General features: G+C 39.5%; 1 protein-coding gene across 2 annotated transcripts in view; it reads right to left on the reverse strand.

The window, feature by feature from the left end:
* Positions 1-14,696, reverse strand: part of LOC140477040 (neural-cadherin) — a 261,541-nt gene that overhangs the window by 103,970 nt on the left and 142,875 nt on the right. For both annotated transcript variants that reach the window (XM_072570203.1, XM_072570202.1), the window contains exons 6-9: positions 11,214-11,463; positions 9,215-9,357; positions 7,405-7,577; positions 5,804-5,972 (exon numbers count right to left, since the gene is read on the reverse strand). In XM_072570203.1, coding sequence (XP_072426304.1) covers positions 5,804-5,972; positions 7,405-7,577; positions 9,215-9,357; positions 11,214-11,463 — 735 coding nt within the window. The remainder of the gene's footprint in view (positions 1-5,803; positions 5,973-7,404; positions 7,578-9,214; positions 9,358-11,213; positions 11,464-14,696) is intronic.

Genomic DNA, 14,696 nt, shown 5'->3' on the forward strand with positions numbered 1-14,696 from the left:
AATCATTATGAGTTTACTTTCTGAAGTAATTATTAGGTGTATTTGGGCCACATGTTGATGAAGATCTTTTTGAGCTGTTACAGGTGATCACCATCTCATGGGACGCGTCCTGAGTCTGCTCTGATTAGCTGTGACCAGAATGTATCAGATTTATGTTAAGCCAATCCTCTAGGTCCGATTCAACAATATATTTGAATATATTTGTTGCTAGCTGGATTTGAAGTTGGTCAAGGGCATTGAATGGTCATTTGGGAAGTTGATTTGTACTGTGCTTCTAAATTGTATTCTTGGATCTTCAGATATCATATGTTATAGTTGTAAGGATGTGAACTTGTGAAAGTTTCTTAATGGATCATTTGTAATGGTTTGCTTGCCAAAAATTCCCATATGAAACCATTGAATCCTGAAAACAACAGCCGAGTCTCTCTTTTTGATGTTAGAGTAGTTAGCCTTAGCTATCATAAGGACCTTAGAACCAAATGCAATACGCTTATCTTTCTGTAATAAACGTGCTCTGAGATCTTTTTTGATACATCTATTTTCAATTGACGACCTTGGAAGCACAATAATACTGAAGTACACACTTACTGGATGATAGTGCATTTTTGATGGTGTTGAAATATATGATGGTGATCTTCTTGCCAAATATATCATGTAGAGACCATCATGAATGGGAGATAACTTGATTACAAAATTCAGAACATATGGGAATAAGAAGTTCAAAAAACCTGAAATACCCTTGTAAACCATCTTTGTCTTTTGGTATAGGCATCTTATACTTTGAGTTTCTCTCAGAGATTAGGCATTCTATATCTTTTAGCCTAATTTACTCTTATAATATGTCGCTTGCATATATCATGAATTGTTGGACACTGTCTTGGTGAGTGAGACAGGCAGCACATCATGCAAGATCTGGATATTCTACTGAATCAGGTGATGGCTAGAAAACTTGTTTCAGAGTCAAGTACTTGCAAGTATTACAGACCTGCTACAATTATTTTGAATTTCCATCCTTCTTCAATTAGTATATAAGTAGTATATTCTTTGAATTTGTCTAGAAGTGCTTTTCTGAAAGATTTAGTAGTTGTTGTTGCAGCTTTCAGGTAAATTATCTTTGTTGAAATCACATTCCAAACTTTTATGTTAACAACTGATGCCAAATTGGTCAATTGGTTCACCTGATTGTTGGCATATGACACTACGTCAAACCTTTGTCTCAAAAAATTGACTCAACCTGCAATTTGATCTTCTGAAATTGAGATAATATAATCATGATCTTTGCAGTCATTGTCAGAAACACCAGAGGATTTTATTCTTTTTAACCTTTGAGTGCACAAAAACAACCGCAAGTTTGACAACCTGATGCTCTTTTGTCAATTTCTACTGATTCTGGAAGTAAAGATTGATGTGTTCTTTTAATAACTTAAATTCCAACAGAATGACAGTGGTGTGCCAATCTAAGCTTGGATGTCTGTTTGCCACCTTTCTTTTGCGGTACTATACTCTCTAAAGTGCCAGTGTCAGAATCTGTATACAGTATTAAGTTTTTCTGTTTTTTTTTGTTATGGCTTTCTTCTCTTTTTACATTATTATTGTTGTTATCTCCTTATATATTTCAGGCATGTGCTGATTCATACCAAGAAAAGAAACAGCGATGATGTCAAGTATTTTTGTGCCATTTCAGGAAAAGAAAATGATAGAATGTGCCTATAGAGACTGGAGCCAGGTTGTTCTCATTGATTACGAGGTCATGTTTTAGTGAAGACTGATTTCTAAACTGCCTGATCCACAAGTCAATGTGTTTCACATGTAATTTAGTTCTCAGGGGATTGTTGTCTCACTGGCTGGTTACAGCCTGTGTGTTACTCTTTTCTCCTTTACTTTGAGAAAAGGACAATGTTGATTTTGTGGCAGGGCTTAGCCCTTCCATTCTAGTTTTCTTTGTTCTGGATGTTTGGACTGAGCCCTTGTGAGAAAATACATCTTGCCAGATGAGCTGATCCTGTAGGAAGGCCTAGCCCTGGGACTAGGCCTCTGTAAAGACTGAACACCTATGTGTGTGCTGGCAGGAGAGCAGTTGCTGCATCCTGGAGTTCGGGAGTAGACACTGTCTTCAGGAATGGACCAAATCCCTTTATAATGGTGCTATGTTCCAGTGAGTGGGCCTTGTTCTCTATAGATGGGCCAGGACTCTATGGAGACTGAACATCTGTGTGCTGTGGGGTGTACATTTGCTGCCTGCAGGACTGGTCTCTGCCCTCAGTTGTGGACTCTTTTTAGCAATTGCCTCTTCAGTTTGGAGTGGACTCCATTTCTGACAATGCATTTTTATATACTGGAGTGGACTCTGTTCCTGGGAATGGATTCTACATTTTGAAGACAACTGTTTATGGTAATGGACTGTGTGTACCAGAAAGGACTCTGTTTGTTGATAATCAACTCTGTCTTGTTGCTTATTGAGTTTATCACCTGCACTGTCTTGTGTGTCCCTGGGTCTGGCAGGCCTCACTGTGAGCTCGGAGACTCATAGGTCATCCTGAAAGCTGTTACCCTGAGAGCCGGAGGGCGGGTAGGCCGTCCTGTGAACCAGAAAGTGGGTAGGCTGCCCGAAAACCGGTCTCCCCAAGAGCTGGAAGGTGGGTAGGTCGTCCTGAGTGCTGTCATCCTGAGAAGGGGTAATTGGGACAGGTTGTCCTAGAAATGGCTGTAAGGTGTGTCTGAGCGGCCGAGAGCCAAAAGGTATGTAGGGGCAGACTGAGATCCAGAAGGCTTGTGGGCTGCCCTGCACGCTGTCATTCCAGGGAAGGGGATGGGCTGTCCTAGAGGTGGCCGGAAGGTGTGAAAGACAGTTAGGGAAGCCAGAAGGTAGGTAGGCTGTCCTGATTGCTGTTGTCCTGGGGGGTTGGGGAAGCAGCACGGGCTGTCCTAGAGGTGGCCGGAAGCAGTGTTGGGGTGGACCAAGAACTGGAAGGGGCATGGGGTGGACCAAGAACTGGAAGGGGCATGGGGTGGACCAAGAACTGGAAGGGGCATGGGGTGGACCAAGAGCCGGAAGGAAGGGGGCATAGGAGCGGACCAAGAGCAAGAAGGGGCATGGGCTGACCGAGAGCCGGAAAGAGCATAGGGCAGGCTGTGTAAGAGTGGCCGAAAGGTGGGAGGGGTCGGTATTTAATGCACTGTCTTTTATGTAATTGAACTGTCTTATATGTACTTGTCATTGTTGCTGTTTTGTGATGTTTGAAACTGGGATTTAAGGTTTATCCTCATTTCCCTGAAAACTGGTTGAACGGTGGGGCTTGGGTCCTGGCTTTGCTGCTCCTCTCCCTTGTAAAATTGTTTCTTTGTATACAGCTCTTAATGTTAGCTGTTTTGTAAACTGTATTGTTTAATAAAATAAAAATAAACAGGAAAAAGAAAAAAATATAACCAGGAAATTTACAATGCAAAATGAAAACCATTTGTCAAATGAAAAGCTAGAATTGACATTTGTGGCACACACTTAGAAATAATTAATTGAAAGAATGGACCAGTTTATGATTTAGTGCATCAGGAAGATATAACCAGGAGATTAGACTCTCCTCAGTTCAGGCAACTGACTCGGAACTGGCTGGTCACAGCCAGTGTACTGTGCACAAGGGTGACTTGGTGACAGGGATACTGGCTTCTGTGCAGTTATTTCAATGCGTGTGTCTGGACACAGGTAAGGTGCCTTTTGTGTTTTAATTTTTCTTTTGTCATTTTAAGTTGCATTTTGCTGTAGAATCAGTTTCTTAGATTGGAGCTGTTCTTTCAGCACTTTTTAACTGTCGTTTTCTATTGGACCACCAATGGCCTGTCTTTTCTTTTGAAGATAGTGTGTGTAGACCATGAACACTGAAACAGATATAGGAACAGTAGTAGGCCATTCAGCCCACTGAGTCTGTTCTGCAATTCATTGAGACCATGGCTGATCTGATAATTGTCAACTCCACTTTTATTTCTTTTCTCAAGACCCTTGGTTCCCCTCTAAACATTTTGAGCCAGCATAGAAATTCTGCTTGAGTATCAGGCCTAGACAGTGCTGTTGTTCTGTGTGATCATGTTGAAGTAATGGTTAGTTTCCATTGTGATGGCATTTTGGTATAAAACAGACAATACTTACAAAGGTTAACCAGTGGATGTACCTGTACTTGAACTGAACAGGCATTAGGATAACAGTTAAACTTACCTGGCCAATCTTTAAGTTGCTCTAAAATAAAGCAGCATGGTGGCACAGTGTTAGCACTGCTGTCTCACAGGGACCCGGGTTCAATTCCTACCTCAGGCAACTATCTGTCTGGAGTTTGCACATTTTCCCTGTGTCTGCATGGGTTTCCTCCGGGTGCTCCGGTTTCCTCCCACAGTCCAAAAGATGTGCAGGTAAGGTGAATTGGCCATACTAAATTGCCCGTAGTGTTAGGTGCATTAGTTAGGGGAATGGGTCTGGGTGGGTTGCTCTTCGGAGGGTTGGTGTGGAGTTGTTGGGCCAAAGGGCGTGTTTCCACACTGTAGGGAATCTATCTAAATGATATCAATTAAATGTGATCAGAATTGCAGATGCAAAGATCCTACTTCTAAATGTGCAGGACAAACTATATCCTTCTGTAAGATCAGCATGTTTTCTTTATGGGTTCTGAAGAAGAGTCACTGGACCTGAAATATTGAACCTGCTTTCTCGCCAGATGCTGAGAGACTTGCTGAGTTTTTCCAGCAATTTGTGTTTTTGTTTCTCATTTCCAGCATCAGTAGTTCTTTAGTTTTATATTTTATTCACCCGATTCTGTGACTTAAATAAGTTGCTGACTATAAAATAGTCCATACAAAGTCTCACGCTCTAAGACAAATACAAGATTTCTTTCTTTTTATAAAAGCCGTGATTTATCCCATTAAAACATCTGCATTTGCTGAACTACTGCATTGAATAACCAGAAATATTTTTCCAATGCTGTTCTAACAAATCAAATGGAAAATCTTTAATCCATGAGTCACTGGAGTATTTTATTCAGCCAGAATATACATTTTACAAAGAAAATTCTCAAAATTCATGAATGACCTACCCAGGTAGAGTTCAGCAGCATTATTTTTGATAATACACAAATGTTTAAACAAATGAGCAAAAATTTGACTACAATTTCCTGTTACATTAATCATGATTTCAAGAAATTCTCATTTGGATTGGATAATTTGTTTTTAAATACGATGAGCTCTTTTATTTCAGAGTGTGCTGCCAATGACTAGTTGGCTGTCAAAGTTGGCTGACACATTCATAGATTGATAGAAGTAGATCTGTGGCACATGACATGAAGCAGGGTCCAGGAAGGACCCACATTTAAGGTGGGTGAAGGAAAGAGTTAATTTCTGTGGACATGATCCATCTGTTATTGGAAGGATGAGACTTTAACAACACATCAGCAAATGAGTAAAATTCCTGGAATGAAAATTAAAGATATTGGCAATCTTTAGTTTTGGAATCTGGCTGGGAATCTTTTCCTCTTTTTCGTTCGGTAGGGATTGGGCACAACCCTACACATGGTTTGATATTTGGCTCCTTGAGCCTCACAGCAAATTAATCCCCAAAGATTCACCTCCCATCCCTCTCTTTATGAGCTTCCCTCCACCCCAAACAGCCCACCCTGTCCTCTGATCATTTGAGTAACATAATCTTTATTCCTGGCAGTTACCACATTTCTGCACATGCTCAGTCACTGCTCTACCCAGAGGTGGCATTAGCAATAAGTGCAACCTTTGTGTTTTAATTGCAAAGGTTACTGAGCAGCACACTCACCAGTGTCCGGATTTATGTGAAAACCTGGAATAACTCCTTCGCGAATCATGAGTCCATACTTCACCTGTCCATTTACACCAAGATCAGCATCATAGGCCCTGACCTGTAGTACAAATGTTCCAGGAGGCTGGTTTTCCAAGACACAGGCATCTTCACTGTATTTTAGACACTGAAATAAAATCAGAAACATAGTTGACTGTCCATCCAGTTATTTCCTAAACTCAACAAAGCTATCATACAAAACCTCATAATTCTCATGTGACTGAGTAAAAATGAAATGACAGATTAAGCAATTAAAGCTGTGCTATGAGTAAAATTATGGGGTCAGTTTAAGGAACCAGTTTGCTTAATTTGATTTCCTTAAGTTAAGCAGTACTTTACTAATTCCACTGAACTATCCTTCATTTTTAAAAAAAAGTTTCATTTATTTGAAGAATGTTACTTTCAAGTGATTTATTCATCTTCCTCTAGATCTGTCAAAATGACAAATAATGGCAAATTGTAGTGAGTATTAACAGATATCTCAATTAGATTAGGCTGTAATGGGTGGGAATGTGCTTTGAAAATCAGGTAAATAACAGATGAGCATTCTGTAAGGCTTATTGATGTCTTATTAAAACTCTTGCTTTTGTACTAATTTCCATAGCTACCTTGGTGACTTTAAAAAATAAAGAACTGTGGATGCTGGAAATCAGAAATAAAAACAGAAACTGCTGGAAAAACTCAGAACTGAGGAAGGGTCACTAGACCCGAAAAGTTAATTATGCTTTCTTTCCACAATTGCTGTCAGACCAGCTGAGTTTCTCTAGCAATTTCTATTATTGTCCCTTTTGGCTTGTTTAGTATCACATTTTTTGACTAAAATTATTCATGTGTATTTAATATTGAACATTGCTATTCTTATCACAGTGTAGCTATCAAGTGATTTTGTGAATTTAATTTATGATCTGTCTGTCCACCTCAGTTGGTAATATGAAAACTTACCTCTTGAAGTTTTAAATATGATTATTCTTAAACTTAAGTAAAAATATTCTTTGATTTTACTAAACCATGCCAATGAGGTCCTTGCCTGTTGGTCCTAGCACACTTGCTGCCTAGATCATGCCTGCTCTTTTGGCATAGACAAGGTGGTTACCCCAACATGATCAATTCTTGTCAGGTACTGGAGGCTAGAATTGAGTCTGTTTACCACCTCCCAAATAAAGATAAATAATCAAGTTATGTAGAAGAGTATTTTTCCCAGAAATATTCTTATTCATTTTTGAATTGTGATGAGTAATGTTCCATAGGAGAAGAGAACAGGCAGTAGATCAGGTCCCTAAAAGCTGTTCTGTAAGCACCTGTGTCTCTGCTAATTAGAGCAGGGTGACCACACTCTGATTTCCAAGTCTTGTTGGAAAGAAGACTCTTTTATACTTACATACAGAAATATTAGGTGTATTCAAAATCACTCCCATTCTGCAGAATACTTGGCCCAGAATTAATACACCATGTGAGATTTGTATTTATTGCTGAGAAACAATTTTTTTTTGCACCTCCCCTCCCCCAATCCCTATACTAGTTAATTTAAATTGTTCCTATATTTTGGAGGGAGCACATACCTCTGAAAACACAGGCTTATTGTTATTCACATCATTGATCCCCACAATGACTTGAGCAATGCTGCTGAGGGGTGTGGACCCTCCTGAGGTATTGTCATCTGTTGCTGTGATATTCAGCACATACTGAGGTCCTTGAAGCTTTGGCAGTGGACTTCTACGAAGTTTGATAATACCTGTCATTGAACAGAATACTATTGCAATTAATGACATTTCCCTGAATGTTTACTAGGTAAAATCATGTGGTATTGTCCTGAGCCACATGGACAATATTTAACCTAACACAGATGGTAAGGGATTGAAGTGCCAGTTTTCAACTTGAGAAACCCTAAAGAGCAGGTCTATTTCAGCTCCTGCTGAACTTAATAGTAGCAATTCCTCATTTCCAGAGAGTTCAGAGGTCTGAGTTGGTCAAAACTGGAGGCTGGTCAAAGTGTGTCAGAGACCAGAGTTGGGTGCAATGAGAAGAAGTGGCGTGAGTACAGAATGGAAAAGTCTGAAGGTGGGGAAAGAACTTGTTTGGTAACTGCAGGGGCAGGGGAGGGAAGGAGGAATCAGAAGCCACCCAGTGGGTGGGGGCGTGTGGAGGGGGGGGGTGGGGGAAGGGTAATGTTTGGTGCAGAGACGAGGTGAAAACTGGCTCAGCGAAAGGGTATGACTTGTGACAGCAGAATTCTTTGGGATAGTAGATTGGAAGTGTCTGGTGGGTTGATAAGGGGAGTTGGAGGGGAAGATCAAAGGATAGAGATGGGAATGAGGCAGAGGGAGGGATGAGAGACATTTGTGGGCTATAATAGCATGGATGTTAAGAGATTCATGTAAGATCATGGAACACTGGCTTGCTCTTGAGGTGTGGATTAGACCCAGAAATGGAGGTTCTGATCATGGGACAGGGGTAACTATAGAGGGTGTGGGGAATCAGGTTAGCTTGGCTGGCATTCTTAGGGGAACTGTATCCCCAGGTTCATTAGTAGTACTGGCAAAATGCCAGCATACATCCAGCATATACACAATATCCCTTCCAGCTTCCAGAACACGTAACTGTTTAATGTCAAATTTAAAACTATAGTAAATTTGAAGCCTGTAGCTTCATTTTTAAATTGATCTTTTTTTAATCATTCACAGGATGAGGGCATCACTGGACAGGCCAACATTTATTGCTCATCCTGGAGGGAAGTTAAGAGTCAACCACATTGCTTTGGGTCTGGAGCCACATGTAGGCCAGAGCAAATAAGGATGTCAGTTTCCTTCGCTAAAGGACATTTGCAAACCAGATGGGTTTTTCTGACAATCAACAATGCATTCATGGTGATCAGTAGACTCTTAGTTCCAGATGTTTTATTCAATTCAAATTCCACCATCTGATGTGTTAGGATTCAAACCTGGGTCTCCAGAACATTACCTCTGTCTCTGGATTAACAGGAGCAGCAGTAATACCAGTAGGCCATTGCCTTCCCAGGCCATCCTGACCCAAGTCTTACCATTTTTGAAGGGTTTATAAATCAACTGGAGTCGACCAAGTAAAAGATGTCAGTGTGTACTGATGTTTAGTTTTCCAATGTATCAATCCTGAGATTGGGTGGAAACTTGTTCAGGCACTGGGGAGTCTCTCACATGCTGGTTGTAGAGCTTGGAAGCTATCTCTATTTGGGAAGGCCACTGAACCACAAGGCAATGAGTGGCAAGGGTACTTCTTTGACCACTTTCCTTATATGGGTCACTGTTGGACTTTCTTTAGAAGGCCTCTGTGACACACCTCGAAGATGTTGTTGTAGTTTGAGAAAACCTGGCCAAATATATTTGTATAGTTTACCTTTCTGATTGTCCAGATCAAAATTGTTGTCTTCGTTGCCACCTGAGATTGTATAGATAACACTATCACCATCAGGATCCTTCGCATGAACTGTAGCAACCAAGCTGTTAGGTCCAGCATCCTCCGAAAGAAATGTCTTATATCTGTATGTAAATAATAATAGAAGTTCATTCATGCTGAACAATGTTTGAAACAAATTAACTGCAGAAAAATGACAGGCCCAAAAATTCCAAAAACTCAGTGAGTGAAGGGAAAAAGAATAGCTTTAATGTCTTCAAGACATTCTAAAGCATTTCACCTTGGAAGTGTAGCCCCTACTGGAATGTCATAGAATTCCTACGGTGTGGAAACAGGCCATTTGGCCCAGTGAGTCCACACTGACCCTTTAAAGAGCGACCCACCCCCTTACCTTATACCAGTAATTGTCACGGCTAATTCACCTGGTGCACATCCATGGACACTATGGGCAATTTAGCATGGCCAATCCATCCAACCTATGTATCTTTGGACTATGGGAGGAGACCAAAGCACCCAGAGGATACCCACACAGACATTTGGAGAATGTGTGCAAACTCCACACAGTCCCCTGAGGTTGGAATTGAACCTGGGGTTCCTGACACTGAGTCAGAGCACTAACCACTGAGTCACTGTGCCACCGCATGATTGTTTTTTTCATAAGTTAGCACCTGAATTCAGATCCTGAGAATATGGGCCTGCATTATCACTTCAGTGATGTTACCACTATCCCTCTTCCCCTATAAATGAGACGTGATGGTCAATTTACATGCAGAAAGCTCTCTCAAACAACAAGATGATAAACAAATTTTTTAGCAATGTTGGCTCAAGATAAATATTGGCTGGGACATCAGAGAACTTGCCTGCTCTTCTAGAAAACAGTACTACAGAAATCTTTCCATTCACTTGAGGGTAAACACAGCATTCATTTAATATTCTCATCTGAAAGGCAGCCCCTCAGGCAATGCTGCACTTCCCCAGCACTATGCTAAAATATCTGATGAGATTTTGTACATAGGGTTCTAGGGAGGGACTTAAACCCACAATCTTCTAACTCAAAGAGGAAAGCTAGAGCACACTGAAGAAGTATAGAAGTTGTTCCATCTCTTATTACAAATGCGCCAGCAAATATTTCTTCACTTAAACCAAACAAACTGTGTGGTTTACTTTGAAGTATAGGCCCAAATGTTTGACTGCATGTGCAAATATATTTCCAGCAAGTGAAATTCAGTCCATATTCTGCGATAAGAATATAAAGAAATGGGGAAAGCATTGAGTTAACATAGTAACATAGTAACTTTTCTTTCAAAGCCTATAACTTATGACATGCACTTGATTATATTAACAAAGGTCACTTTTTGAGAAACATCTGCTTCTGATATTATCAGTTAAGAAAGGGGGGGGGGGGGAACTGCTTGAATTATTTAAAGGGGAAAAAGAAGCATCACAGACATGCTGCATGTAGAAAGCAATTCTCTAAGTACTGTTTTAAAAAATTGAACAAATTTTCAGGAAATGCCATAAATGCTGTTATTGATGCTTCATTCCAGAGAGATTCAGAGCACTTTAAAGATGTATAATATCAGAAGGCTGTGCCCCACCTGAATATTTTTACAGGAATGAGTGTTTTGGAACTGAAGGCTGTTTCAGAGCAAACTCAACTGGAAAAAGTCAGTTCTTTCAGTACCTTGTAACACCAAGTCTGTGTTTTCTTTTCCCCCTAAATTGACTCCAGTTCAGAATGCAGATTATTTTGAAGCTCTGAACTTCTATAAAGCCCAAATGCTTTTTTTTGTGTAAGTACAAGCCAATAGTATGTTTCCAAGATGCAAAAACACTGCTGTTTTTGTTTGAACAATATCATTAAAATTAAGAGTATCCATCAGATATATTTTGGACCACAGGTATTTTCCCCCTTTCCGACTCACTTAACTTTTTTCTTTTCCTTACAGTAATAACATTACATGGAGAGACATTCACATACATGCTCTGTGAAAATACAGGGGCTTCATCATTGATGTTAGTCATCCTGATTCTCACTGATGCAGTTCCAGTTCGAGCGGGATGGCCTTTGTCTACAGCTGCAACAACAAATTCATACATGTGGTTTGGTCGCTCATAGTCCAACTGTTGCTTTGGGCTGATGAGTCCCTGAGGGGTAATGGTAAATTCTGCATCCTGGGAGAAGTAGGAAATCTCTGCATTGAGCCCAGTGTCACAATCCTGTGCCAGCACTGTGTAAGGATAAAGCAGAGTGCTTCAATTACTAAGGCAAGGAGAACAGTCACTTAAATACAATCAATTAGCAATAAATGAGAGTTAAAGCATACAATATTGAAAACTCCAGAAACTTGAAACAATATAGCTAAACACATTTTGCAAATAGATGGTATGCAAGAACAACTGCACCTGTCATTTTTATAGAAGTCTGCTATGGTGCAAGATAAGGTTAGGAGTTTCACAAAAAGGGTAAGAAAATTTGGGAAGCCAAGCAGGAATTGGGAAATAGTTAAGGGAGATGTCGAGGAGCGAGTATTTAACAGGCTTTTTTGAGATGGAGAAAAGTAAGCAAGCTGAAAAAGGTTTCAGAAGATAATTCTAAAAAGCATTATCCTGATAACCCTTTGAATGTCTAGTTTATCCGATTTGTGAATGAGTAAGAATGGATAATTCGTGGACAGAGGTTTAAATCTGAAATTCTACATTTAGATATAATTTCCCTAAAGTTTTCCTGATCTCATACTCCTATTTAAGCAGAAGATAATTTTCCCTTGAAGAAGTACCTTTAAAAAGTACTTGGATGAACACTAACATTCAAGGCTATGGGCCCAGTGTGGGAGAAGTTGGATGCCTGCATATAGCAGTGTATGTTTGGTGGTACAGGCTCAAATGGCCAAAGTGCCTCTTCTGTACCATGTGTTTCTGAGAAAGGACAAAAACATCTGAAATAAAATAAACCCTATTTGTTATACTATCATTTTTATGATAGTGTATACTGTTGGTTATCAAAAAATATTGAAGAACATTCTATAGTGCAAGTCTTTCTGTGAATGAGTTTTTATAGATCCAAAACATCTTTACTATCACCTTGAAAATCCCAACACTTACAGCAGTTAGAAATTATGCACACAGAAACCTCGAACATGACAGGATTCTATGATCTATGTTCTATGATCTTTGAAAAAAAGTCACCCAACCTGTTTGTTACCAATTCTGTGACTTCTTTAGTTTTTTGAATATTACAAAAATATTTATGTCTTATGTAATTGTGCCATTGGGAATTGAATCAAGATTGCCCAAGTACGTTTGATTTGAGTCCCTTATAATGAGTAGAAAAGGGAGAATGTTCATTCCTTCACTTATTTCCTTTAATTGTTCAGGTTGCTTCAGCACAAATCTTTGGAATTGTTGTCGGCAAATAGTTTGCTAGCTCATCTTTTGCCATTAAAATAAATCAAACCTACAATTGTTAATGCTCTGGCAAGGAGGAGTTGCCAAAAACGTGACTGGTAAATTTCAAGAACATTGCAAATTAAATAGGAGTAGTGGACAATAAGGTCTATTCAACGCATTCCATCATTTAATATTATCATGACTGACTAAAAATTTGCCTATGCATCCTTAAATATATAGAAGCATTGACAACCTGGGATACAGAATTTCAAATATTCATATATCCTTTGAATGAAAAATCTCTCTTTGTTCTACTCTTAAATGATAGACCCCTTAACCTGACAGTCTCGCCAGCCAAGGGAAATGTTCTGTGTTTACCCTGTTAAGCCCCCTTCAAAACCTTGTATGTTTAAATGTGATCATTTCTCATTCTTTTGAACTCCAGAGAACACAGACTCAATTTACTCAGCCTTTCATCATATGGCATCCCTGGAACTTTTCTAGGGAAACTAATGATCCTTTACTCTATCATTTCCATTACAACTATATTCTTCCCCAAATATGGGGACCAAACTGCAAACTTTCCAAATGTGGTCTAACTAAAGTACTGTATAATTTTAGCAATTCACCTTTGCTCAATTTTCTCCAATCTCTTGCAATAAAGACCAACATGCTTTCTGCTTCAATTGTTTTCCATACCTGTTTTCCTTGCACAAACGCATCCACATCTCTTTGAACACGAACTTTACACATTTCACACCTTTTTAGATTGTCTCCTTTTCCATTCTGACTACCAAAGTGTGGAAAGGCCAGTGTTGGACTGGGGTGGACAAAGTCAGAAGTCACACGACACCAGGTTTTAGTCATAGAGTCATAGAGATGCACAGCATAGAAACAGACTCTTCAGTCCAACTCATCCATGCTGACCAGATATCCTAACCCAATCTAGTCCCACCTGCCAGCACTCAGCCCATATCCCTCCAAACCCTTTCTATTCATATACCCATCCAGATGCCTTTTAAATGTTGCAATTGTACCAGCCTCCATCACTTCCTCTGGCAGCTCATTCCATACACGTACCACCCTCTGCATGAAAAAGTTGCCCCTTAGGTGTCTTTTGTATCTTTCCCCTCTCACCCTAAAGCTTTGCCCTCAAGTTCTGGACTCCCCTAACCCAGGGAAAAGACCTTGTCTATTTATCCTAGCCATGCCGCTCATGATTTTATAAACATCTATAAAGTCACCCCATAGCCTTTAGTTCAACAGGTTTATTTGAAATCACAAGTTTTTGGAAAGCTGCTCCTTCATCAGTGAATAATATCACACTTCCCACATTATACTTGATTGACCATCTTGTTGAGCATTCCCATAAGCTTTCTATATCTATTTGCTGTCTCTTTATGTCATCAAAATAGATTTAATTCTCTCTAGCTTTGCAAATTCAGCAAATTCATTACTCTTTGTCAAAATTATTAAAATTATTAATACAGATTGTAAATAGGAGGCCCCAGCAATAAACCTTGTTGTACTCCACCAGTTACAGCCTTTCAACTTGAAAATGTGCTGTTTATCCCTATTCATTACTTTCTGTCCTTCAATCAATTCTCCATCCATGCTGATAAATTACCTCCAATTCCTTTCGCCCTTATCCTTGCATTTTAATCCTTTGTGTCAAACTTTACTGAATGCTTTCTGGAAATCCAAGTAGATGATGAATTTTGCTTCCCCTTTTATCTTCCCCAGTAGTCAGACCCTCAAACTCAAGTTTACTGATCACAAGTTTCCTTTTATAAAACCATGTTGACTTTGTCTGATCATCCAATTTTTTGAGTGCATTGTTGAGGCATCCTTAATAATAGATGTCAGCACTTTCTGAATGATTTCTGCGAGGTTAGTTGTCCTGTGTACTCTCTTTCTCCTTTTCTTGAATAGTACTTCACATTTGTTAACTTCTAATCCATCGTGACCATTCTGTAATCTAGGGAGTTTTGGAAAAGTGAAACCACTGCATCAAGTATTCTTTGAACCATTGTAAGTGTCATCTTTTAAACTAATACTATCTTTTGTTTTAGTA

This window comes from Chiloscyllium punctatum, chromosome 5 (assembly GCF_047496795.1).
Source record: "Chiloscyllium punctatum isolate Juve2018m chromosome 5, sChiPun1.3, whole genome shotgun sequence".
NCBI lineage: Eukaryota > Metazoa > Chordata > Chondrichthyes > Orectolobiformes > Hemiscylliidae > Chiloscyllium > Chiloscyllium punctatum.